Source organism: Meriones unguiculatus, chromosome 16 (assembly GCF_030254825.1).
Source record: "Meriones unguiculatus strain TT.TT164.6M chromosome 16, Bangor_MerUng_6.1, whole genome shotgun sequence".
Classification (NCBI taxonomy): Eukaryota; Metazoa; Chordata; class Mammalia; order Rodentia; family Muridae; genus Meriones; species Meriones unguiculatus.
In genome coordinates, this window is record NC_083363.1 from 14,914,151 (window position 1) to 14,941,233 (window position 27,083).

At 45.2% G+C, this 27,083-nt stretch overlaps 1 protein-coding gene across 5 annotated transcripts in view; it reads left to right on the forward strand.

The window, feature by feature from the left end:
• Positions 1 to 1,657: 1,657 nt before the first annotated feature.
• The window catches only part of Bicc1 (BicC family RNA binding protein 1), a 224,220-nt gene continuing 198,794 nt past the window's right edge, over positions 1,658 to 27,083 (forward strand). For 3 of the 5 annotated variants that reach the window (XM_021649788.2, XM_021649790.2, XM_021649792.2), the window contains exon 1: positions 1,658 to 1,960. In XM_021649788.2, the coding sequence (XP_021505463.1) occupies positions 1,771 to 1,960 (190 nt within the window). In that variant the 5' untranslated portion in view covers positions 1,658 to 1,770. The remainder of the gene's footprint in view (positions 1,961 to 27,083) is intronic. The other 2 variants (XM_021649791.2, XM_021649793.2) reach the window with 1 other exon arrangement.

The following is a 27,083-nucleotide window of genomic DNA, read 5'->3' on the forward strand; positions in this document are numbered from 1 at the left end:
GCAGTTATGAGCCATGCAGGTGGGTGGGTGCTGGGAATAGAACTCTGCTCCTCTGGAAGAGCAGCAAGTACCCTTCAACGGTTGAACAAACCATCTCTCCAGCTCGAGATTCTTAAAAACTCCTTTTCACTATTTATTTGCGTATGTGTGTGTGAGTGAGTGGGTGTTCCATAGCGCTTATGTCAATGGACAACTTGCCTGAGGTGGGCCTCTCCTTCATCATGTGGTTCCTGTGGATCTGAGGTTGTCGGGCTTGGCAGTAAGTGTCCTTGCTCTCTGAGTCACCCCTCCAGCCCCGCTGGAAGAATTTTGGTGTACCTTAAACTCACTGTAAGGTTGTGTCCGGGCCTAGGTGAACCCTACAGCTCGCCCCACGTGTAAACCCACTGCTTCCCTCTGTAGCACAGTGATATTTTGCCATCGTCTTCATCTTCATCTTCCTCCCAAGACGAACAGGTCATCTTGTGCTCTGGTCATCCATGGAACAACAGTGTGAATCTGTATGGCGTGGAGGAGAGTGTTCCAATCGTATAGCAGACCCTGGTCCTCTCAGCTCCATGCTCAGCTTTGAAAGCAGTGGTGCGTGGGTGGGCTGGTCAGGACGTCAGGATCAGAAGTTGCAGACTTTGATCGGTGGTCGGCCTCGAAGAGAGAGGCGCCCTCTCAGCCTGCCCAGAAAATGATCTCACAGAGGGACGGATGCTTCAGGTGGCGAAACCAGTGTCCTGCTGAGTCAAGGCCACAGATGAACAAAGTCAGAGACACGCGCCCCGTCCCGCTCCCTGCACTCCCCCCCCCCATCTCTAGCTCTTCCTTGGAAATCACAAAAGATCTGTAGAAGAGGCCTCCTTTTCTCGCCCACCTTTGTGCCTTTGGCAAGGTGAAGGGCCCTTTGAATTGAAACCCTTAGGGGCAGGCAAGTCACGTCTACTCTGATGTCTGCAAAAGTTGGGTTCTGTCCTTCCTGCTGCTAGATTTCCCTTTTACTCTATTTCATTCACACTTGCGGGACAGACTCGGGGTGTCTTGAAGGTGTGCAAACAGGAGTGGACTTGAGAGAGGGCATTTCAGGGCCACGCTGGGCTTGAACTTGGCCTGAGTCTAAATTTGGAGTATTCTGAGTATGGTGAGGGATGGCATCCAGGGGTAGGGACAGAAAAGTGATAAGTGACAGAAGGGGGTGGATAAGCAAGCTTTGTGTGCCTGGGATTGGGAGCTAAGGAGCTACGGGCTCCTTGAACTTGGCCTTGCAGAAGTACATAGGAGAGTTTGTGAGTTTGTTAGAGGGATGGACTCTACGGGAAAGCACAGAAAAGTAGCGGCAAGTGACGGAGGGCACCAGGGAGCGACGGCCTCGAACTTGGCGAGGGTGTCCGAGAGCCAGGAGGGTCCTAGCGAGGGGCAGGCATTCCGGGCGGCGCCAAGCGCGCCGTGTGGACGTGGTGCGTGTGAGAGGGCGCGGGCTCCCCGCTCCCGCCCGCCGCTCCCCGTGGGCCGGGCCGGCCAATGAGCGCGCGAGGCGGCGGGGCCAGCGGCGGCCGGAGGCGCGGGCTGCACTCAGCGCTTGGAGCGGGCGCCGCAGGCGGGGGGCACGGGCCGGGGCGCAGCTCGGCGCGGCGGGGCGGGGGCGGCGCCCGAGGCGGGGATGAGCAGGGCTTCCCGCGGCCACGGCGGCGGCGGCGGCGGAGGGGGCACGAGCTAGCGCTGCGGCGCGCGCCGAGCCAGAGCGGCCCGGGCCGGGGCGGCGGCAGCCCGAGCGCCGCGCGTACCATGGCCTCGCAGGGCGAGCCCGGCTACCTGGCGGCGCAATCGGACCCAGGCTCCAACAGCGAGCGCAGCACCGACTCGCCGGTGGCCGGCTCCGAGGACGATCTGGTGGCCGCGGCGCCCCTGCACAGCCCCGAGTGGAGCGAGGAGCGCTTCCGCGTGGACAGAAAGAAACTCGAGGCCATGCTCCAAGGTAGGCATGCCCCTGCTCCCGATCCGTCTCCTGAGGGCCCACGTCGCGCCCACTCCGGGCGCGGGACCCCTGCACCCTCCTCCCCAATTCCGCCAGCCCGCCCGATCGGGGGAGCCGGAGGCCCGAGTTGGTCCGGCCGCCCCTAAGTTAGTTGCTCCTCGTACTGCGAAGATGCCAGCTGCGGCTGGGACATCTGGGCCGTGGCATCCCCACGCTCTGGGATCGCCCAGCGTGCGTGGCTCTGCCGGGTTTCCCGAAGCTGGGGGTCCTGGCCACCGTTACTGCGTCTCTCCCCTGCCCTCGTCAGTATCCGCTTCCTCCAGCTAGGGCCTGGTCTGGTCGCCTGGAAAAGCGCTGCAGATGTCAAGGCTTCAGCTGGGAGCCCCCGCCCCCACGCTGGAGTCCCAGGCTGGAGCGAGTCACCCAGGCATGGGGAATCCGCGTCCTGGCGGTGCAGAGGACAGCATGTGTCAGGGGAGCAGAGCTCCTACAGGACATCTTGAGTTACATTCGCTTCATAAACGTCTTTCTCTTGCAGCTCTGGGAGTCTGACTTTGTCTTTCATAATTTGGGGATTTAAAAAAAAATCTTTTTTTCTTTATTTTTTAAATCTTTATAGAGTTTCTGGGACTTTCCCAGGAAGAAAAACTTTCTCCACGCTGGATTGGAAGCAGATCCTTATTTATCGTGTTAGGATTAGAGCGAGTGGTAACACGTCCAAGGTCATTTTGACCTTAAAAAATGTTCATTGCCAGCCTACCTGTGGTCACCTGTGTGGCTCACCTACCACATCCAAAGGCTGAGATGAGGGAGCCGGAATAAGCGTGACTTTTGAGACCTCTGAGAGTGGTCCCCTGGCCTCAGGAAGAGAGCGTGGTCAGCATTCGGTAGCTCTCATCCTTCATCTTCGAAAACTCGGAGGTCTACAGACTTGCTTTTATGGCTGTCCGCGTGACTTATTTGGACTTTATCAGTCAGTGTATCGCGGTATGGGAGCGAGTTATTCCTCCCTGGAAATGCAGTGGCTTTCAGAACAATTAAGAGGGTTATTTTAAGAGAGAACAACATGTTTTCCCAAACAATAACTCGTGGAAATAAGTATCAGGAGTACTTGGCAGGCATTTCTGGAAGGGCTAACTAAGAACTTCTCTCCCTCGTTGCTTATTTGTATCGATAAACATCCCGAATGTCATGTCTTGGGGCTTGTTTTCCCTTAAATTATGTAACCTTGTAGGAAACCAATGGATTTGAAAATCGAAGCCGGGTTACATTTCAGTAATTTTCGTTTGTGACACCTTCTTATTAGTTCCACGATTCTGCCTGGTTTTGGAGTAGCAAACAAAAATGTTAGGATCATGTTGCAGAAGTATTTGTAAGACTGTATCGAACCTTAAGATGCTAGGCTGATCTATTTCAACCGCTTTTCAACTTACTCTTTCTTGCTCGTGTTGGAAACAGAATAAATTGATTACTCCTAAGAGCACCGCAGGATCACCCTTAACGAGCACCCTGAGCAAATACCACCGTGGATGCCAGTTTCTGGGAGGCTCACTTGTAAAGTCTGAGGTCTTCCAGGGGATTTGTTTTCAGTGAATTTTCATTTTTTGGATTCACTGAAACATGTGTGGGACATCCTGAAAATATGAAGTGTTAACCCTCTTTTAGGCACTCTATTCTAACATCTGAAGGCCTAAATCACTTTTCTGTGGTCAGATGTTTAGCCTTAATAAACTTACACATAATGAACAATCCACTTAGTGATTGAAAAGTTCTTTGATTCATTTTCCAGAGTTACCTTCAAATACGCGGCCTTGTTGTCCAAGTAAGTCTTGAAGACAGGTGAGGGTAGAACCCAGCACTATGGCATTTTGCTAACCCTACCCACCCAGCACCAGATTCCACACAGCCACCACCTATGGTGAACCAAATTTGTATTTAATTGCTTTATGCTATAGCAGGTCTGAGCCCTAGAGTTCTCAGACTTGCATTCAAATGTCTGTGGGAGCTCAGTTTCCCCACCTGTAAAATAGAGGTTGATTTGTTTCCTTTCCTTTCCTTTCTTTTTTCCTTCCTTCCTCCTTCCTCCCCTCCTTCCTCCCTTCCTCCCTGCCTCCCTGGTTCTGTGGGAAGGGAAACATTTGATGCCTAAGTAACAAGACTTGCTGCACTGTTGGTAAATACCAAGAGCTTTGCAATGCAACATTACCACATGGCTCAAACTCATTTCCAGTCCATGCCACAGTTTGTAACGTATGAGATATAGTTCACAAATACTTAGGGAACAGAAAGTGTTTGCAAGTTCAGAGTTACAAAAGTAATAGATAAAAACCGAAATTGGGCAAAAAAAAAAAAGGTATTTTTAGGAGAAAACTTGTTCTTTGGAAAGGGTCAAATAGGGAGAGGTTGCATTTGTTTGTATTTCGGTGATTGTGAATTTGTAGTTTACCATTTTTCACAATAGCCTTAAAAAATAGATGGGATTTTCCATTTTAAACCAGGGTAAGTCATGTTGTTGGCCCTCAAGTCTTCAGAGTGTAAATTGGTGATTATAATGCTTGGAATTTGTTTTCAGAGAGACTGTCCTGGGGGCAGGTTAATCTTTAATAGGTCGCATTTTTATTAGTAGAGAGAGTCTTCTACGCAATGGACCAAAAATTCACTGAGGTTAAAATGGGCAGTAGGGTCAGTAGACAAAGAAATAAAATACCATTCTTGCATGATCATGGAGTCTAATTGATATACATAAAAACCACCAGACCAAAATATAGGGAAAATTGCTAGTTTTTTTTTTTAATCCCCCCTTCCTTTAAAAAACCAACCACTTTGAAATAGCCATAAAGAATGTCTGGCATTTTTGTTGATGATAATTATCGATCTTCTTGGTCAATGATTTTTTTTTCTTTTGCATGGGAAATTACTTTTGGGACTTTAGTTTTTTCATGAGCATGCTCAGCCTTGGCATACATGCCATGTCCAGCATTTTTTAGTAGTAAGGAAACACCATGTTTCTTCCATAACTAGCCCTCAGCGTTTTGATAGACTTCACCAGGAGTCATGTTAAATGAATTCTACTTTGTGAAAAAGAGGGGTTGCTATGAACGAGACAGAGAGAGGTCAAGAGTGTATAGGGTACAGTGATGGTTCTTGCTAGGGAACGGTAGCAAAGATGGGATCCCTTTAAGAATACTTTCCCTTTTGTCATCACAAAACATGTGTTCAGAACAGACTGAGAATTCCCCACACACAGTTTAGAAGCATAGACATTTTCAAGGTTGAGTCCTGAGCAGTTTCAGCAGAGAAATAAAGGAGTGGGGGATATGGATGTGGCTTATGAAGGCAATTGGCAGCCAGTGAGCTTTTCCTCTAGGGTAGAGAAGACTTCAGAGACCTTGTAGGGGTTTCATAATGCTGGGACAACTTGGGGTCCCTTCCTGTCTGAGCAGCAGAACTGCCAGGCTAGCAGGCTAGCAGGCTAGCGCCACGAGCTGCACGTGTGTCAGCAAGTGTGTCACTGTTTTAACCCAGCAAACTTTACCATATGGTTTGGTGACTGGTCATCCTTTATTAGGCGTTGTTATGGAGGTGGAGGACATACGAAGCAAAAATCCTAGAAGGTGGGGAAATTCCGGAAGGGAACTTAAAGAGGAAAGCTTACATGAACAGCACTTTTTAGCTAGTGCTTGGTCAAAGCTGACAAATATTAAGAAACCCAGTACCTTCGTGAGGGACAGTGTGGATGTGTACAAAGCTTTGGGCAAGATCAAGATTTGTCTGTTGGCATTATGCTACCCGAGGCTATCTTTCTAAAATGGAGGGTTAGTAACAGTAATGAAACCTTGAAGTGGTTATAACATTTGGGGGGGGGGGGGAAGGCGCATATAAAACATCACAGTGGGCTCTGGATAGATGGCTTAGTGGTTGAGAGCACTTGACACTCTCCCAGAAGACCTGAGTCCTGTTCCCAGCACCTGCATCTGGCAGCTCACAATTGGCAGTGACTCCAGCTCCAGGGTATCAGAATCCCTCTTCAGGTCCCTGTGGATCCTACCACCGCAGGTGACATGCTCACCCAGACATACCCATAAATTAAAAAAACAAAAACAAAAAAATCTGTAAAAAAAATCTCAGCCCTGGATACATAGGAAATGCTGAATGAATGAATTATAGCAACAGTATTCGTGTTAAGCCATGATGCATAGAGTATGGATTCCTATATTAAGAATGGAAGTCCAGTTTATTAACAAATACATATAATGGACCTGCATGGCTATTTGAAGGTTATTGTTGGCCCCATGGCAGCTTAGCTGCTGGTAGGTGAGCCTTTGGTACAGCTGAGTAGATCTCCCATAGATGGGACTGGGCAAGTGGTGGTCTTCGGAGCCTCCTTAGGTGTGACTGTTCTTGCTTTGAGTGGTTTCTGTTCTCTGAAAGGCTTTTCATTTGTCCAGTACTTTTTTAAGGACTGATAACCCCCTTTCCATCAGAAACTCTTTGTTCTTAAGCCTCTCTCATCTGTGTGTGTGGAGGACCATTTTACAAGAAAATACTTGTATTTTCTTACATGTATTTGCCCAACAAAGGTGGCCATTTGCTCATCTGTGCAGAAGGGGCAGGGGTGGTCTCACCGTAGTGGGAGGGGTGAAGGGGGAGAAGGAGGGAGAGTGCAGACATTAATAGTTGCTCTTGTGGAGGACCTGGGCACCTTTGCTGGACATTTAACTCCATATAACTCCAGTTCTAGGGGATCTGATGCTCTCCTTGGCTTCTGTAGGCATATATTCTCACACATGCATGAATAAAAAAATAAAACTGATCTTTAAAAAAATTGCCTCATTGTAGGGCGATGTAAGCACAGAATGGGTTGTGTGTAAAATGCTGTTCCAGGGTGGGGCACATTGACACTTGGAGACGGCAGTCCAATGACAGCAGTGGTGTCACTGTCTTTTGTGATTGATAAAAGAGTTTAAAACACGGGGTCTGGAGAGATGGCTCGGGGTGAGAGTGCTAGCTGCTCTTGCGGAATACCCAGGTTCTGTTCCTAGCACCCACACGGTGACTCACAACTCCTTGTTAACTCTGTCTCCAGGGGATCTGATGACCTCTTCTGGCCTCCATGGGTACTGCGCTCAAGGCACACGCACATATACATACATTCAGGCAACTGGACATTAGACAAAAACAAAACCAAAAACAAAAAAAGTTAAAAAAAATTAAAAAAACAAGACCCCAAACACTGCTTGGTCTCTTAATTAAAAAAAATGTGAATTTTGAATGTGTGTGTACATATTTGATTTTGTGGTGAAAATCTTCCTTGAATAAAATCAGGAAGTTAGGTAGGATGATTGCAGTTTAGCTGGAGAGCAGAATGCAAAGCTGAGGTTGCCTTGTATGTTTCAATCACTTCAGAGGTCTTGTAGTTTACAGGGAAGCTCCCAGGTGCCTCTCTCAGACCATCCTGGACTGTGCTCTGTCTCAGCCACCTGAAGAGGCCTGGGAAGATGCACCCTTCACCCAGGAGCGTAGGACAAGCACTTTCAGCAATGTGTAGCCTCTTGGTAAGTCTTATCTCTTTGAAGTTGTGGAGGTTTCTGGGCCAGTTGATCATTAATAAATTCAAGCATGGTTGGAGAATTCTTTATATCAGTGACTTTTGTAGGCAGGAATGTATTTGGCTGGAGCCAAGAAGAAAAAACAAAACAAAACAAAACAAAAACACCAAACTAAACATGAGTTTACAGAGGGCGGGATCGTGTGGTCCAGGCCATCAGGGAGCTTGGCATCCTTCTTACAGGGCATCACCAGTTCAGCCAATGGCCTTTTCTTTGTTCCGTGTTGTGTGGTAACAGGTGCACCTGGGTGCAGGCAAAATTTCTACCTTTATCTGACAGTGAACACTGCCTCCTGAAAGTTCACCTGCCTGTCCTTTGGCCACTGTTTCTTCAGGAGTCTTGGGGAAGATGTCTTCTTTTTTTACCCTCTGTGAATGAAGTAGGCAAGCAAGTTGGGTTTCAGAGTGGACACTGTGTCATTTGATCCAAGTTTCCTGACTGTGGGCAAAGCACAGGTAGAAACCTGGCAGGAGCAAAGGCTCTGTGTGTTGGGGGTTTTTGGACAGCCTTTGCAACCCTGAGACTGGAGTTCTTGGTGGTCGCAGAGGAATGTATAAACAAACATCGCATGGGGGAGATGCCCCTGTCTTCTGGAGATGCTCATTTCTTCCTGCTCCTTCAACCCAGTGACTCCTGAGTCCCGGAAGTGGCTGTAGATGGAGGCCTCAGCAGATACTGAGCACACAACCTCTCTTATAAGTGTCCTGTATCCCTGAAAAGCTCCTTTGTATCGCCATCACTTTGTCTCAAGTTCTTTTTTAAAATAATAAAAAAAAGACACAATATATACAAATACTTGTTTCAGTTAGTACCACTATATTTGTGTCCTCTTTCCTCCCAGCCGTCCTCTTTCTTTTGGAATTCAGTTCCTACTGCCCTCCTTTTTTCTTCATGTAAAGCGGTCAGTCTAGCAGAGTCTGGCCAACAAAGCCTGATCTAGCGCCGAAGATGAAATCATTCTGAGGTAGTTTGTTAGGATGAGCATCACGTCTGTGTCACCCTTTTCATTTTGAAATTTCCAGAATGAGCTAATACAGTGTGCCGGGTGACACTTCTGGTTTATGGCATTTATTTGAATAGAGGACTCCTAGAAGAATGCGGAGAAGTCAGGCGCGGTGGTGTGTGTCTGTAATCCCAGCACTCAAGGAGGCGGATCTCTGTGAGTCTGAGGCCAGCCTGGTCTACAAAGCAAGTCCATGACAGACAAGGCTACATATAGAAACTGTTTCTTGAAAAACTTTTTTTTTTAAGGAATGCGTAGGATGAGAGTGAACATCTTTTTTTTTTTTTCTTTTAGGTAGAATATTTAGTAACTGTAGGGAATGGGGCGCAGTTCTCATACTAATTATGAAGGCCTCTGCAGTGTATATGGATTCTTGGCAGGTGACTTCAAGCCCGAGACTGTAAATGCCAGCTCATTTAACGCTTGGACTTTTAGTATTAGCGTTTAACACGAGGTTTAAAGATGTGCAAAACCACCAGTAGAAATGCTCTGAGCACACTGCATGTTTACACAGATTTACGTCTTCTGTTTTAAACTCTTAAAATTACATTTCTTTGTTGTGCGTGGGCGTGCGTGTGAGTGCACACGCATGAGTTGTGGGAATCCAGACTCGGGTCCTTGTGCGTCCATAGCAAGAGTTTGTACTCAGTGAGCCACTCCTCGGCCCTCTTGGCACAACCTCTTCCTACATGCTCACCTTCGGATAGCTGAAGACTCCATGTGTTTTTTGTTTTTTGTTTTTTTTTTTGGCGGGGCGGGGGGGAGTAGGTTTTAAATCCTGTTCCCATTTACGAGGCTGGCTCCTGGAGAGACAACGCTCACAGTCTAACTAAGTGGCCCTTTTGTGTGTGTTTGACACGGAGAAGACACGGCTTGTGACTGGCTTGGTGCCGTCTCTCGTCTAGGAAGGTTCTAAACCACAGGTTTGAAGGCAACCCACTGCAGTTATCCCCTGATTTAAAGAGCAAAGGCAAACTTATGACAGAACACTTGAAAGGTATAGAGAGATGACACACGAAAAGAGCCTCACCAGGGCTTAGATCCTGGCTCTGTGCTCGTTAGCTGTGTGGCCTGGGACGAGTGAATGACTTCTTTTAGGCTTGGTGTCTTAATATATATTTTTTCTTTGAAAAAAAATTTTTTACTGATTATTTGTGAATTTCACATCATGCACCCTAATACTATTCTCCTCCCCCTCCCCTCATACCTGCCCTCCACCCTTACAACCCCTGCCTCTCAACAGAGAAGAAAAAAAAATCTCGTTGTGGAAGCTGTAGTGTGTCACAGTATGTCCCACAGTATACCCTTTCATCCACACTTCTTTGCTGGCAAATGTTCGTTGCGGTGAGTCCTTGGTTTGGTACAGGGCTCTGGCTTCTGCTACGCTATCAATACTGGGACCTCACTGGGACTCCTCTAGAACATCCTGCTATTGCCCTGTGCCATGGAGATCCTGTAGCTTTGGATCTGCAGGACAGGCCTCGTCAGTGGGGTAGGTGTTGGAGTGGGCCAGTTTAAATCCCTGGATCTGGACCCGAGAGGTCTCTGAAGCGGTCAGCCTGCCGGCTCGCCGACACCCTTAGGGTTTCCATTGCTGTGAAGAGATACCATGACCAAGGCAACTCTTATAAAGGAAAACATTTAACTGGCACTGGCTTGCAGTTTCACAGGCTTAGTCCACTATCATGGTGGGAAGCATGGCATCGTGCAGGCAGACATGGTGCTGGAGAAGGAGTTGAGAGTTCTATATCTTGGTCTGTTGGCTGTAGGAGACTGTGTGCCACATTGGGCATAGCATGAGCGTAGGAGACCTCAAAGCCTGCCTCTGCAGTGACACACTTCCTCCACCAAGGCCACAGCAATTTCAGCAAGGCCACACCTCCTAACAGTGCCACCCTGGTGGACCAAGCATTCAAGTACATGAGTCTGTGGGGGCCGAACCTATTGAAACCTCCACAGTGTCCTTTCTTTAAAATCTTGCTCAACACTGTGAGGGCTGGAGATCCAGTGTATGAAACGTACACACTGTGTGTGAAAGGCACACAGTGCCAGGTGATGGAGGTTCAAGGTAGGGTGAGTGTTACACTCCCGACACCCTTTCCTAAAAACTTTGTTGATTCTAATAGGGAAGGAATTCGTACTAGTGAAATTTGGGGGCATTGTACAATGGACCTTTGGGTCCCCCACCTTGCACTCTCTCTTTCTTATTTTCCTGCCTCAGCCTCCCAAGGGCTGGGATTATAAGCATGTGCCACCACACTTGGCCATTCAGTGTTTCAGAATTTTTTTCTAGGAGAATGTCAAGGTTAGGAAGAAGAGAAGCAGGTTTGTAGGCTACCTGACTCTTGTACCCACAATCCTGACAGCCTGACTTATTTGAGGTGACAGTTGGGAGATGTTGGGAAGCAGAAGGATGGCCAGTGTGGGGTAAGGGGTGTTTGCCTTTTATCACTGAAAAATTTAAGCAATGTTCATCTTATCTGATTAGCATGTCTTGTTGAGCCAGTATTTCTTAAAATATGTATACATCAGAATCTAGAGTTTGTTTTAAAAAGCCAACTTTTATCCTTTCTCAGAGTCCAGATTCTTCATGTCTGAAGAAGGGGCAGAGGGGGAGGGTGCCGGGGCCAGAGATCTGTGTCTTGAAAGCATTGAGTGTGAGCCAAATGTAGGTCATTCTAGGACCCAGCTTTGAGAAACATGAGTAGGTGATCAGAGATGGTTAAATACTTCCAGGAACTTTAGAAGTCTTGTCTTCCGGAGTTCTCTGCTACCCTGGGAGCTAGTGTTTCTGCCTCCTCATGAAGCCATCCTGACATCTTTGCATCCAGGAGTGTAATTTCTGTGGGTTGTCTACAGTGGCTTGTTGGGGGGATTTGGTAGGAGAGCACACAGCTGTTTACAGTTCTGTGAAGGGGAGAGCTTGTCTACGTTGCTGAATTGCAATTCAAAATGCATTCAGTTTTTTTTTCCACTTGTTTTTAGTGAGTTGACATAATAGCTACTAAGTATTTTAAAAAACAGTTTTAAAAACACATTTTTAGGGGGTGCCGTAGGGGTGGGAAATGGCTTGGCTATGAAGTGTTTGTAGGGCCTGGTTTTGATTGTCACATGCTCAAAACCTAGATGGATGTCATTGTGGCAAGCACTTATAATCCTGGTGATGAGGTGGATCTCTGTGAGTTTGAGGCCAGCCTGGTCTCAGTGAGTTCCAAGACAGCCAGGGCTCTGTTACACAGAGAAACCCTGTCTCGAAAACAATAACAAAACACAACAAATCAATCAAACAAACAAACAAAAACAATCTTGGTGTTGGGGAGGAGGCAGCAGTTGGCTCTATGGAGCTCATTAACCACTTAGCCTCATCTGTTTGGTGAGTTTTAAGCCAGTGAAAGATCTCAGAAAAATAGAGTAGATGGTGCCTGAAAAAATGGCAGCTGAAATTGGACGGCCACCATATGCACACATATAAACATCTGTGCCTTCTCCCACACATGTACACACACATACACCACACCTCACCATACCACTCAAAACACAATATGAAGAAAACATTTTGTTGTTGTGGTGGTGGTGGGTAGTGGTAATAGGAATCAAATCCAGGGCTTTGTATATGCTAGGTACTTTCTGCCACTGAGATAAACCTCCAAACTCTAGAAGAGAACTTTATTGACTTATTTCAATTTACGTATGAGTGCTGTGCCTGCACGTACAGCTGCACGCCAGCAGAGGGCACCAGATCCCATTATGCGTGGTTATAAGCCACCCTGTGGTTGCTGGGAATTGAATTCTCAACCTTTGGAAGAGCAGCCTGTACTCTTAACCATTGAGGCATCTCTCCAGCCCCTTGAAGAGAACTTTTAAAAGAGAAATATAGTCACAGGCAATCTCTTTGTCCTAAGTGCCGTCTCTGCTTCTCGATTTGATCGATGGATTGTTTGCGTAGCTTTTGTTGTTGTTCTTAGAGTTGTGATTGCCACTTCTCACCCATCCTTCTAAGTTAACCTATTAACTACGTGACTTTTTTTTTTTTTTTTAGACAGGGTTTCTCTGTGTAGCCTTGACTGTCCTGGACTGGCTTTGTAGACCAGGCTGGCCTCAAACTCACAGAGATTCACTTGCCTCTGCCTCCCTGAGCGCTGGGATCAAAGGTGTGCGCCACCACGCCCAGCTTTGCTTGTTGTATTTTAATGTATGTTTTAGAAACACAGTTTTATTATTTGTAACACTTGGTGAGAGAGAGAGAGAGAGAGAGAGAGAGAGAGAGAGAGAGAGAGAGAGAAAACCCTATATTTTGATTACCGACCGAGTCGCAGTGACCATGATTATTACATAGTTTTGGGGGGCTGTGTTGTGAGACAAAGGTTTTCAAGCGCGTGGCCGCTGAGGAAAAGGAGTGCCCTTGAAAGGCTTGGGAGCCTGAATCTGAGGCAAGTTTCCGGTGCTCTCAGCCTGTGCAGTCACCTCAGCCCTCGGCAACAACCCAGGAGACGAGGATCTGCAGGGATGGATGTACACTTTCATAAGCAAGCGAAGCTGTAAACTATGTAAGTTTGAAGCCCTGGGGATTTGGAAAACACTATCCTCAAGGGTTGTTGGGTCCAGACCCTGATGTAGGGCGGAGGCCTCACATCTGGGTTCGGGATAGTATCCGGCCTTCCCCACAGGGTGAGGGACTTTCTGACTCCTGTGAGAATGCAGAGGATCTTGGTAGTTGGACCGGGGCGTGGATGAGACTCTCGGTGGGAACGTAAGCAAAAGACTCTGCCTTCTGCAGTCTTTGGTCAGAATGTCTTCCCCTCCTTTGTGAACTGGGGATAATAATGCCTCCCTTCAGGGCTGCGGTGGAGGTTACACAACAATGTTTATAGAGCTGACTCACAATTGGTACCCTGTGAATGGTCTGTGTTTTTCAGATGCATTTTCTATTTTCCTCCAGCATCTAGCCCGGTGCTGTGTAATAGCTGGGGCTGTATAGACAAAGTGACTGACGCATGGGTGGGTTTGAATCTGTCCCTTTTCTGGCTAATGGAACTGGCATTAGCCTTATGCAATGGAACTTTAAATGCAGGGCTTGTACTTGGCCTGGAGAGGTACTTGACCGCTGTGTTTCCTAAGAAGGCAGAGGTGCTGTCCACGCACAAGGTGGCCTGCCGTGCTCCTTGGAGTGAATGTAGAAAGGACCGTACTGCCAGTATGTGAGCGTTGCCTTTCGCATGGGGACACGCAAAGCCAACCCAAGTGAGGTGAATGCTGGGTAATTCATACTTTTATCTCATCTGGGCTGGTGCTAAATTAAAATCTGTCAAGCTCGATAGACAATATTTAACTAAGTATAAGCATTGGACCGCCTTGTTGTTCTACTAGCACATATCCAGGTTTAAATAGGATTTAAATTTTATTTTCTTTTAGTTTGTTCTGACTGGCTTTGGACTTCTGGTCATCATGCCTCAGTTTCTCGAGAGCCAGGATCAGAGGCGGGCACCACCCTGGCTACCATGAACATAATTTAAAAACCTGTCAGATGACGTAATCCATCTACCCTGAGAAACGACACATTTTTTATGTTGGCAAGCTGAGTCTTTTTCAGGTGGCGAGAAATAACCCACTTCTCTCAGGACAGTGCTGGCTAGCAGTCAGGTCCGGGTTCACGGCTGGCTCTCGCTGCCGTTGACACGCTGTTTTGGACAGGCTCTCAGGGCTTTGGGTGGGAAGCCCCTTCAACACCTCTTTAAGCCCCTGCGTTCCAAGTCTTTTCTGCAGGGTGCAAACTGCAGACCCACCCGTCCTTTGAAGTTCGTTTGGCTGGAGGCTGAGTAGGCTCTCACTCCATCAGTGAGCGCCGTGGGTGGTATCGGCAGGAATTTGCCTCCCTGTGTACCTCTCCCAGGAGGGTAGCTGGAGTGTCCTGTGTTGAGGCATCCTGTGCTTAGAAGAGAGCGAACCACCGTCCTGTATCCTGGCCTCTGGGCAGTCAGGTTGGCAGCGTCCTGTATCCTGTGGGCTGGGTGGCAGCTCGTTTCAGGCTCTCTATAGTAATTGAGTAAACCGTACTTGGCGCCCGTTGGTGCTGACGCCCTGTGTTACATGACAGCAGAGAGTGAGCTATCCTGCGTAGCATCATCTACACAGCATCACATTTTCCCTTTCTTCTGCCAGTGAGTCCAGTTATCAGGTTTCCTGGGGACAGCGCTTGTGCCTGGTGGCTAATATTTTGTCATTGTGTGGCATAGGGATCCCGGTTTGTCTGGATCTCAGCTGCTTTCGTAACCGTTTCAGTGAATTATTGAGAGCTGTATAGTATTTTCCACAGCTGTCGCGGAAGACTACTGATCTGTACCTTGCTCTCTTCTCAGCTGGCCCTTTCTAATCGTGTTCCGAGGTTTGTTGGCTGTTGTTGATAGTATCATTTACAGCAAAGCCAATATTCTGGCAAGATTCCTTCTATCAACTGGTTGATTGTACTGATTTCATTTGAAAAAGCTAGAAAATGTTTCTGTCTTGAGTGGTGCAGAGGCAGTCATGCAAAGAAACGTCTGCTTTAGTGCAGGTTTCTAAAAAAAATGTTTTTCTTTATTAAGTTTTAAAAGGTTTATTTTGCTTTATGCATGTGAATGTCTTGCCTGTGTGTGTGTCCGTGCACCAAGGGTACAGTGCCTGTGGAAGCCAGAAGAGTGTGTTGGATACCACAGAACTGGAGTTACAAACAATTGTCAGCTACCATGTGGGTGCTGGGAATCAAACCCAGGTCCTCTGGAAGAGTAGTTGGTGCTCTTAACCATAGAGCAGTCTCTCATGTCACATGTGTATGTGTGTGCTCATGTGATAAGTACATGTGTGTGCGGTGCATGGAGGCCACAGAGGTTTACGTTGGGTGTCTTCCTCAGTCACTCGCCACCTTCATTTTTGAAACGGGCTCTCTCAGTGACCCCATTGGTTTGACACACAGGTTGTGCAACGCCAGAGATCCGTCTTTTGGCAACTCTGCAAACGCTGGTGGTTGTGTGGGTTCTGGGGATCCAACCTCCAGGCCTTCTTGTTGGTGTCGCAGGCCATCGGGTTGAGCTACCGCCCCATCCCTCCAGGGGGCTTTAAAATTAAATTTGCTGACATGGGGAAATGAAACAAAATTATTACAGATCTGTAGGATTTTTAAAATGATTTTTCCAGGGACTTGCAATTTAGTAAAATGTTGTTTGCGCTCTTTGCCCAAATAAAAAGATTGCCGCAATAAAATGGTGAGCATGGGGGAGGCGTTATCTATGTAAACCATATTTGGTCACATCAGATATCTAGCATTTAGCAATAAAACATGATAGAAGTGGGAACTCGTCCCAGTTATAAGCCGCTTGAGGGAGATGTAGTAATTGATCAGTAAGTTACAAGCACTTGCTGCTCTTGCAGAGGACCCAGGTTCTGTTCTTGTAACCCACTCGGGACTTCACAACCTCTGACGTCCTTTTCTGACCTTGGTGGACAGTGTACTTTATATATAAGTGGGTGTCCAGAGGCTGAAAGTGGGAGGTGGGGGAGAAGGTATTTCACAGCGAAGGTGATGGAAGAGAACAAGGTGGCCACACAGGTGTCAGCCCAAACTGCCCAAGATAAAGAATTATACAATTCTTTTTATATAGGATGTAGTGTTATATTATCATATATTACATATATATATATGATAATAAGCAGGTCTGTCTATGTATAGTATATATCTACTAGGCGTGCATATAAACTTTACAACAGATGCTGAACTATATAAAGTAGATGATTACCCTATCAAGGAGGAAATAGACAGTGACAGCAGATTTCAATATTCTACATTGATAATTAGGTGGAACAAGGAAGTGGAGTTCTTGAATGTAATCAGTGAATTATACCAGACAGACTTGCAGAAAGCATTATTCTGTCTGTACAAACTGTACAACAGGTTTTCCTCAAGGACACAAGGAGCTTTCTTTAGGATTGAGCATGATATTATATGTCTGTTCTTAGCAGGCTGAGGAGATTATAGTCATAACAGTTGTCTTTTCTGATTGTAGTTGAGTGAAACTAGAGAGCAGTCAGCTAAGAAAAGCTGAAAACGCCTGAAGTGTATAGAAGAGAGCAAAATCCTCCTTAAGGATCAGTATTTCAAATGAAAGATAATGAGGGAAATTAGAAGGTTTCTTGATGAAGACTGAAGTGAAAATTGATATATCAGAAAAATGTGATCCAGGAAAGGCAGTAGGAGGGAAGTTTAGATCAGTGATGTCTACACTGAGGAAGAATGTAGAACCCAAATTGGTGGGCTGGCTGACAGTCCAGGAAGCAAGAAAAAGAAGGGCAACAAAACAAACAAACAAACAAAACAACCCTCCCAAAACAAACAAAAAAAACCCCCAACCAACCAACCGCACACTTACACACACACAGACATACAAACACACACAGAAACAAACAAACAAATCCACCTTGAATTGGAGCTGGTGAGAAGAAAAAAGAAAAGAAAGATCAGGGAATAACCAAATGAAATAGAAAACTAAAGATCAAAGCAAGCAACATGTGTTTCTTTGAAGACAGTGAAATGGAAACTGTATTATCTGCCTTTAGCAACAAAATCATGAGAAAGCTCAGGTGTGTGAGATGAAACATTATAACAGATGCCACAGGAATAGAAAGGTCATAGGTGATAACAGGGAACATTGAGCAGTCATGTACCTTGAAGATTGTAGAAATCTAAAATCTGCTGAGACAGAATTATGAAAAAAAAAAAGCCCACAGATTTGAACAGATCTAATAATAGATTAAACTAGGAACAAACAAAAACCTCCCAACAGAAAATTCCAAGATGAGTTGGCTTCACTGAGTTAAGCTTCCAGAATTTTTAATTGGCATTGACCGCAAATTTTCCCAAAAATCAGTGAGGTGGAAATATTTCCAAGCTTACTCTGGTAGAAAGCATCATTGTGAGACACAAATGAAGCAGTGATCTTGCAGAAAACCCACGGACCAGGAACCTAGTGTATACTGCTACAAAATTTGGGCAGATGGAATTCAATAGTACATCAAAAAGGTCACATGTTGAGACCATGTGCGACTCATTCTTGAAATGCAGGAATAAGCCAGCATATGAAAATCACTATAATACTGTTTTAACACATTGAAAGCCAACACATGATTGTCTTAAATTGATACAGAATAACTTATTTGAGAAAACCAAGTTTTCTATCACCATAAAACATTCAAGTGAGTAAGAATTGAAAGGGATGACGCAAATATAATAAAGGCCACATGTGAAAACCCACAGCGATTGAGAGAGGAGGTCAGGGGAGGAGAGCAGAGTGTGAGAAAGACCATAACCACTGTTACTCTCAGTGATGAAAAACTAATATTTTCCCACTAAGTTCAGGAACATTCTCTCTCCCTCTGCTTTTTACTTAATGTAGAACTAAAAGTTTTCACCAGAGCAGTCAGGCAAGAGAAAGAGATACAAAAGAGAAAGAGAAAGAGATATGAAAATGCCCTAATGAAGACCATAAGTTTGCTGATGACTATAGGCTTCTAAACTAGAAAGCATCTAGATAAGGTAGGAGTAAAATCACTTGTTTTCACCTGGGGTGATTTTATATTAAGTGAACTTTAGTGAAAAAAATACACACACACACACACACACACATATGTACAAGATGTATATACTTACACACATATACACATGTACACACACACACACACATTGAGGCAAACAGTAGAGCTGTTTGATGGACGTGGTTTTTGAAGAATTTCTTTCCTGTCTGTCTCTATGTATCTGTGTGAAGGTATGCATGGGTGCGTGCACTCAGTACCCAGAGGAGGATTTTGGTTCTCCTAAAACTGGAGTGTCAGTCAGTGGTCCAGTGTGGAAATGCTGGGAAATGAACCGGGCTCCTTTCTCCACAAGAGCAGTACATGCTCTTAGCCACTGAGCCTTCTCTGGGGCTCCTGGGGGTGGAGTTTTAATGTTGCAAGATGAAGAAACCTCTGAGATCTGTCGAGCAGTGCTGTGCACACAGCGAGCACCATTGCAGAACACAGTAAGCGCTGCTGTGCTACACACTTAAAATAGTTAAGATGGTAAAGTTTTTATGTTACATGGTTTTCCCTATGAAACAAAATAACCTCATTAACATTTTTTTTCAAGCCGAACAGATTTGCCTTAGCAAATTCTTTGTATGCTCCCGTGATCTTTGAAGTAAGTTTGGTATTATTTTTCAATTAGCGTTACAAAGTACCAGGCTTTCTTATATTAGCTTAACACATGCTTAGTTTGGCTGATCTCTCTCTCTCTTTCTCTCTCTCTCTCTCTCTCTCTCCTTCATTGCTCCCACCCCTGTACTGTTCTGCCCTCTCTATTCCCCTTTCTACTTTTCCTGTTTTCTAGTACCCCATCCTTAAAACTGCCCTTCTCCTCCCTCCTGCATGCCCACCCTTTCTAGTTTTCTGACCTCTGTCCACACTCATTCACACATAAACTTACATATTTGTAAATTAGAAGGCAGGATCCGCATATGAGACAGTATGGGCATTTGTCTTCTCGACCCTCGATCGCTTCAATTAATATAATATTTTCTAGTTTCATTCGTTTTCCTGCAAATTTCACAATTGCATTTTTCTCTCAGTTGGATCAGTTTCCATTGTGTGCATGTACCACATTTTCATGACCCTCTCGTCTGATGATGGACGTCTATGCTGATTCCATAAAAGCTGTTTAAACTGGAAGAAGGCACTTTGAAGAGTTCACCCATCACTAGTTTAGAAGAAGGAGAAGACTCGATATTTTGTAAGGATGAAATTATGTCTGCTATGAAACCCGATCTCTGAGGATTTCCTCTGGAGACTTGCGGAAAGCCCACCTTTCTGAGTCAGCCCCCTGGATCCTAGCTTTTGCATTCAGGGCCTAGGAGCCCACAGCAGGAAAAGGAATTCGGTTATTTTTAAGCCCTCGAATCCAAATGTGCAGAGTAGACATTTCTTTCCAAAAAAACGAACACAGGAGATGGATTTGTGTGACTTTCAGCTGAGAGAAGCCGGCCCGAGTTCCACAGCTAACAATCGTACCAGAACCACTTTCTCGGATTTCTGTATTTTTCAAGTAGACTATCATGGTCTGGCTCAACCACTGAGCTCAGTTTCTGCTGGCTTGCACATTCCTCCTGGTTACACTGTGATCTTTACCTCCACTGGAAAGTATGTTCCGTTTTCAGCATTTATTTCAGTCTGCTTAGCCTAAAGCAGCTCTCTCTAGTCTCAGAGCATGGATGTATATGGGTGGTTTTTGTTATGTATCAAAAAAAAAAAAAAAAAAAAAAGAAAGAAAGAAAGTAGAAAAAGGGTTATGAGCAGAGCAGATGCAGCAGACCTCAGACACAGTGTGATGACAGTGCCCAGCGTGACTGAGCCCTCCAGAATTGATGAGGCTCTGGTCATACATGCAGGTATCCATGACATGTGTGACTGTGTGTGCCCATACACAAGCCCACGTGTGTTACAGGTTGGATTGTGTCTCCGACATTCAGCTCTAGCTCCCTGTATCTCCCAATGTGACCTCACTGGAGATGGGTCTTGCAGAGGTAGCCAAATTAATGTCTGAGGGTGGGCCTGTAGAACATGGCCGCCATGGCTGTCGAGGGATGCACCGAGGGAAGGCAGTGTGAGAGACAGGCAGAGCCACCTGTAGCCAACTGGTGCACGGAACTGACCCTTCTCTCTCATGCTCCCAGGAAAGAACACCTGTTGACACTTTGGTTTTTGGGTTTATGTCTTCTAGAATTGTTTCTGCAACTGGTTTTGTGGTCCTTACCTGATGGCACTTCTAGGGAACTGGACTAAATGTGTTTTGCTATCGCACTACAAACCAGGATATGCATGCTCAGCACTATCAATTCGCGCTTAAATATTTTATTTTATTTTAATTTGTTGTTGGTGGTGGTGATGGTGGTAGCAATTGGAGCCCATGTTTCTGTATAACTAGTAGGTGAACTTACTGCATAGAGCCTTAATCCTTTATTCTCAGAAAAGCCATTTGGGAAGTTTGGGAGAATTCTTTTGCTCACAGTAATCAAAATTAATACTTTTTTTTTCTCTCTTAAAATCTCTTAAGCTGTGAATTTGTGGGACCAAGAGATGGCCCAGTGGGTGAGAGTGCTTGTTGTCTAAGCACGAAGATATGAATTGGAATCTCCAGCATTAGCATAAAAGTTGTGTGTGCCCATAGCCCAGCACTGGCAAGGGGGGTGGGGTGGAGACAGAAGAGTATCTGGGGTTTGCTGGCCTCCAGCCTAACTGACAGCTAAACTTCATATTCAGTGAAAGATCCTGTTTTAAGGGACTTAGGTGGGGAGACACAGGGAGATGCTAAATATCCTTTTCTGGGACTGGCGCGTGCACACACACACACACCATAATACTCTTTTGGTTTTGTTGAGACAGGGTTTCTTTATGTAGCTTTGCTGTACTGGACTCTCTTTGTAGACCAGGCTGGCCTCGAACTCACAGCGATCCGCCTGCCTCTGCCTCCTCTCTGAGTGTTGGGATTAATTTCTCAAGAGAGAATTTACAATCACACGTGGGGATGAAGCAGTTAGATGACTCTGGGCCTTTGCCCCTATTTTGCATAATAAACAGACTTCCTAATTGAGGCCTCTCCGAGTTTGCACCATCTGTATCGGCAGCCGAGCCCAATGACAGATCCATCGGAAAGGCAGAGTCAGAGACAACCCACCCACTCCCATCCAGCATGAAAAAAAAAAAGTCTCAAAAGTCCACATGTTGAAATTAAATTTTCTGAAGATTAGAAACAGATGTGTTCAGATGGCCAGTTTTTCCACTGCCCTTGCTTCCGCTGAATTGTGCTCATTTTGCCCTCAGTGGGAAAGAGGGGTTCAGTGCCTGGTGAGGGTAGGTTTGGTGGTCCTCGGCACCACCCCTCTGCACTGCTTGAGGTGTCTGTGGGTCCCGGTGGGTGAGGAGCACTGGGCGGTTGGGGAAAACAAGTTAGTGGCGAGGAGGAGGATGGTTTGTTTGGTGGCACATGGAGTAGTGTTGTTCCTGAGAAACACTAATCTTGAATGCAAAAGGTCCTGTGGCTACTTGAGTTTTTAGACATTAAGAATGAATTTTGTGAAACTGGCCTGACAAATGGGTTTCAACTTAGAAAATGAAAGCAAGGGCTGTGGAGATGGCTCAGAGGGCAAAACGCTTGCTTTGAAAGCGTGGTGACCCGAGTTCAGATCTCCAGCGCTATATAAGAGCCAGGCACGGTGGCACACATTGGTGACTGCCAAGCTAGAGGAGGGGCAGAGAATGCCTTAGATGGAGTCTAGGGTCTCAGAGGCCAGCCGGTCAGGCCAGTTGCTGAGCCCCAGGTTCAGCGGAGACCAAGAGAGGAAGTCCCTGACGTTGACTTCTGGTCTCCACACATACATGCTTGGGCAAGTGCATTCACACACACGAACACACACATACATGCAAACACTCCCCACTCACATATGTATGTATACATACATGTGCAGGCACTAGTGCACACACAAAACCCCAGGAAAGCAGGGTCATTAGGCTGGTGCTTGCATTTCCCAGTCACACTGAGTTATCTGATAGTCTAGGAACTCAGACATGCCCAGGTGTATAAAAGCTTTTCAAGCGTTGATTCGAGTGAGACTTCATAAAGTGTTTGGTGTAATGAAGAATCCAAACCATTCAGAAATGTTCACCTAAATATTCATTGACAGACTTCAGTGATCAGTTTTAAAAACTAATTTCACGTTTATAAGGTAGTGAGGGATAGTCTATTGTGTTTATGAATTAGAGACTTTGAGTGCTCTTTGTGAATATCTGCTTCGGGGCTTGTGCTAATCGCGTTAGCCATTTTTATAGCGAGAGTTTTCAAATCCACAGGTTTTTTTTTTCTTTTTTAAATATTATAAGATATTTTAATTAGGTTTGGGATTTTGCTTCTGGATTTTAGATTGTGAAGAATAACACACGTATGAAACACAGACAGAAGACGTAGCTTAATGAATGAGCTCTTTTTTTGTTGTTTTGATTTATTCAGTTTTTTTATTTTTTTATAATTTTTACTTTTTTATATTAATCACAGGTTATTTACTTTGTATCCCAGCCATAGCTCCCTCCTTCATTCCCTCCCAATCCTACCCTCCCTCCCTCATCTCCTCCCATGCCCCTTTCCAAGTCCACTGATATGGGAAGTCCTCCTCCCCTTCCATCTGACCCTAGCTTATCAGGTCTCTTCAGGACTGGCTGCAATGTCCTCCTCTGTGGCCTAGCAAGGCTGTTCCTCCCTTGGGGGTGGGGGAGGTCAAAGAGCCTGCCGTTGAGTTCATGTCAGAAATAGTCCCTGTTCCCCTTACTAGGGAACCCACTTGGATACTGAGCTACATGAATGAGCTCTTATTCCAAAGAAGAAAATATGGTACCCAGCCTAGACCTGCTCTAATCCTGCTCACTCTTTTACCTCAGATGATTACCGCTGCCTTCATTTTGAGGTAGCTTCCTTTGTCATAGCCTTTGTGTGTAGCGATGTGGATCCCTAAGTACTCTGTCTGATTTTATTCTTCATAAACAAAATTCCACACTACATGATTCGTTTTGTCTGGCTTTTCTCGTTCTGAATTTGAGATTCATGGGTGTTGCTGTGTGTAACTAGTTTACGAACAGATTTTCGTGATGTTTAATTTTGACCTAATAAAATGACCCGTGCTGTGTCTTGAATAAGTCTGAAGGGTTCTCTCCCATCTAAACTGGCGTGTTTACTGTTGCACATTTGTTCTTTTGTGTTTGGAATATTCCAACATATAAACATGCTGGGGTTCATTTGTTTCACTATGGTCAACCGTTTATGTCATATTTATCTTTGGCTGTTGGGGACGAAGCAGCTGTGAGTGTTCTTGTACACAGCTGTTTGGAGGCTGATGTCTCTTGGTCCTAAGAGGGGTAAAACAAGGCATGTGCCAAGAATATGCTTAGCTTTAGTGAATACTGCCTATTTACTAAGGGTACTGCCTTGTACCCTCTCCTTAAAAATAAGAATTTCCAGCCAGGCGTGGTGGTTCACACCTGTAAAATCCCAGCACTAGAGGGCAGATGCTGGAGGATTGCTGCAAGTTTGAAGTCCTGAGCCTGGGCTCTGTAGAGAATTCTGGGTCAGCTTGGGCCATCCAGTGAGGAGCTTTCTCAGAAACAGCTTGATCTAAAACAAAACCAGAGCTTTCCATTTGCTCACTAAACTTGCAAGTCATAAGAAGTATTGTCAGTCTTCCTAATTAGAACTATTTCATGAGTGCAGTGGTGCTTCCGTGTGGCTTAATGTCCGTGTCCTTGATCGGGGATGAGATTTGGTTTTTCTTCACATCTGTTGACGGCAGTGACCTTGGGAATCGCATTGCAATTATTTATATAACCTTAGCTTACATTGCCCCAATGCCTGGCTCTTTGGCCTCTGGTGGAGAGTCTGCTAACGGGGTGACTTGGGCACTCATGTTACTGTCCCCAGAATTAGCACTTGTTCTCATGGAAAATACTTTCAGTGGAGAGCCTCACCGTCTCAGCTGTCTGTTGCCCCATCAACTAAGCCCCAGTTGCTGGCTTAGCTTTTTGATGATTTTCTAATGTTTCTGAGTGTGTATATCCCAGTCAGTGGGAAGGTCCATATTGTTTGTTCTGCTATTTTTTTATACTTAATTTTTTATTTTTAATTTATTTTAAAATTTATTGCAATTTATTCACTTTGTATCCCAGCTGTAGCTCCCCCTCTCATCCACTCCTAATCCTGACCTCCCTCTCTCATCTCCTCCCATGCCCCTCCCCTAGTCCACTGATAGGGAAGGTCCTCTTCCCATTTCATCTGATCCTAGCCTATCAGGTCTCATCAGGACTGGCTGCATTGTCCTCCTCTGTGGCCTGGCAAGGCTGCTTGCCCTCAGGGGAAGGTGATTAGAGAGCCAGACACTGAGTTCATGTCAGAGGCAGTCCCTGTTCCCCTTACTAGGGAACCCACTTGGAGACTGAGCTACCATGGGGTACATCTGAGCAGGGGTTCTAAGTTATCTCCATGAATGGTCGTTGGTTGGAGTATCAGTCTCAGAAAAGACCCCTGTGCCCAGATATTTTGGTTCTGTTGCTATCCTTGTGGAGCTCCTGTCCTCTCCAGGTCGTAGTATCTCCCCCTTTTTTCATATGATTTCCTGCACTCTGGCCAAAGTTTAGTTATGAGTCTCAGCATCTGTTTTGATACACTGCTGGGTAGAGTCTTTCAGAGGCCCTCTGTGGTAGGCTCCTGTCCTGTTCACTGTTTTCTCCCTCTTCTGAGGCCTATACCATTTGCCTTTCTGAATAAGGATTGAGCATCTTACCATTCTGCTATTAATTGAAAGTAGAATTTCTAGGTTTGAAAAACAAAATGATTCCCAGTTTTCTACTAATTTTAAATATTTAGAGGAAAAATTTCATCAGATATTAACATTTAGTGAAAACAAATTTTAAGGGAATTTATTTAAAACTTTATCTGTGGTTTTGTTACAAAACAGTTCTTGGCTTTTCAGAATTTTTATTTGCAGAATGAGTGCACACTTATCTTTTTGGTGTCTGCTTTGCAATATTATTTCTTGATGCTTTAGAAAAATTAGAGCCAGTGTTTTAAAGTTAGAATTGAACTTCCAAGAGACCCAGTAGTGAACCACAAACTGAATTAGTCTGTGTGTAACTAAGGCAGTAAGGGCAAAAGTGCCCTCTTCCACTGAGGAGTCTTAAATATCAAGCAGCCTGCTTCTAGCCAATCTGTATCCGTTGTGTTCTGTTTAGACAGATGTGACCAGTGTTTACAAGACACTCCAAGAGTGTGCTACAGTGTCAGAGTGTATCCTCTGTAGGTGTGTTTGGAAATCATTTACTATTAAGGCTTGAGAGAGCACATGGCTATGGTGGCGTATGCTTCAGAGGCAGAGGCAGGTGGATCTCTGAGTTTCCTTACAGCCTAGACTGACAGTGAGTTCCAGACTAGACAAAGCTGCACAGTGAGACCTTGTCTCCAAAAAGCAAACAATAACAAAACCAAAACAAAACCGCAGAGAAATAAAACAAAAAACACCCCACCTACTATCAGCACCAAAACAAAGTTAAACAAACAAACAAAAGCCCCAAGACAAAGCAATAAAAGAAAACAAAATCTACCAAAATATTACAATAGAGAATTTTTTTTTTTTTTACTTTGCTGTGTCCTTATGCCATTGCCATGGCCCCTAGCTGATTTGGTTTGCTGTCATAACTGCTTTATTAGATAGGACGGCTTAAAATTGAATATTCTTTTGGCTTATTGGGCTCATGCCCACTGGGAATTGCACTGTGTTTCATGTGGCTTCTTGGGCTAGTCTGTTCTGTGATCTAGTTGGTGCCAATCTCTCCATGGTAAGAGGCCACACTTTCTGTAGCTCACTGCTGCCCCGAGGCATTGTGGGTCTACTGTGGACAGAATTACCAACTGTTCAAACCAGGGAGTAGAATTTATATGCTTACAGTCTCCCAACTTTTATTATTGGCAACAAGCTCAGATTATGGAAATGTTTATTACGTAATGTCACTCCACCACTGGTTTGCTGATATCTTTCAGACATATCTCCGTGACTTTTGAGATTTGAACAGCCCCTTCATTATGGAAACAACACCAACCAACCAACCAACCAACCAAACAAACAAAAAACCCAGGCCCAGGCAGCGGCCACACTTTTTCTTGAAGAAAACACTCACTTGCTATTGTACTTTATCTACTGACTCTCGTATCAGTAGTTTCAGATGCTCATAAAAAGAATCAATATTCCAGTTTTGTAATCCAGAGGATGTGTAGATTATTTTTTAAAAAAAGACAGGCTTAAAAATGTCTTTCTTCTGCCTCATAAATTATTTTATTTTTAATATTTAAAGAAGCCTCCATTACACCTCCAAATACCAATTTAACTAAGCACATTTGAAAGCTTATTTTTTTTCATTGGCATGAGCTTGTAATTCATCAAAGTAGATTTAAAATTACTAGATTTCCTCAAGTACCTCATATCTAATTATCCCCTTGCTACTCACATTTTACAGTAATCAGTGAGCCATAACAAGACATTATCCTCATCTCAGGTCCATAGTTCACCCAGGTTTCCTTCACTGCTCTTGACTCATCCCTTCCCTCCATCCCCAACATCCCTTCTCTTCCCCCTTCTCCATCCTTTCCTTTCTTTATTCTAGAATCCTGCCCAGGACAGCCCATTGCATTGATGTGTCCCAGACTCCCCCTGAGCTGTGACTCTTCTCACACTTGCCTGGCTCTAAATGAGATGCCAATCCTGAGGCGTGTTGGCCAGGTACTCTGTAAAGAACCTTGGTTGCAATTGTTTGTGTGTGCGTGTGTGTTTGGTTGCTCTCCCATACCTCATAAAATGACATTCTCACAAGAATGAACACAGTGGACATGACCTATGGCCTGTTCCTAGTGTTGCAGGTCTTG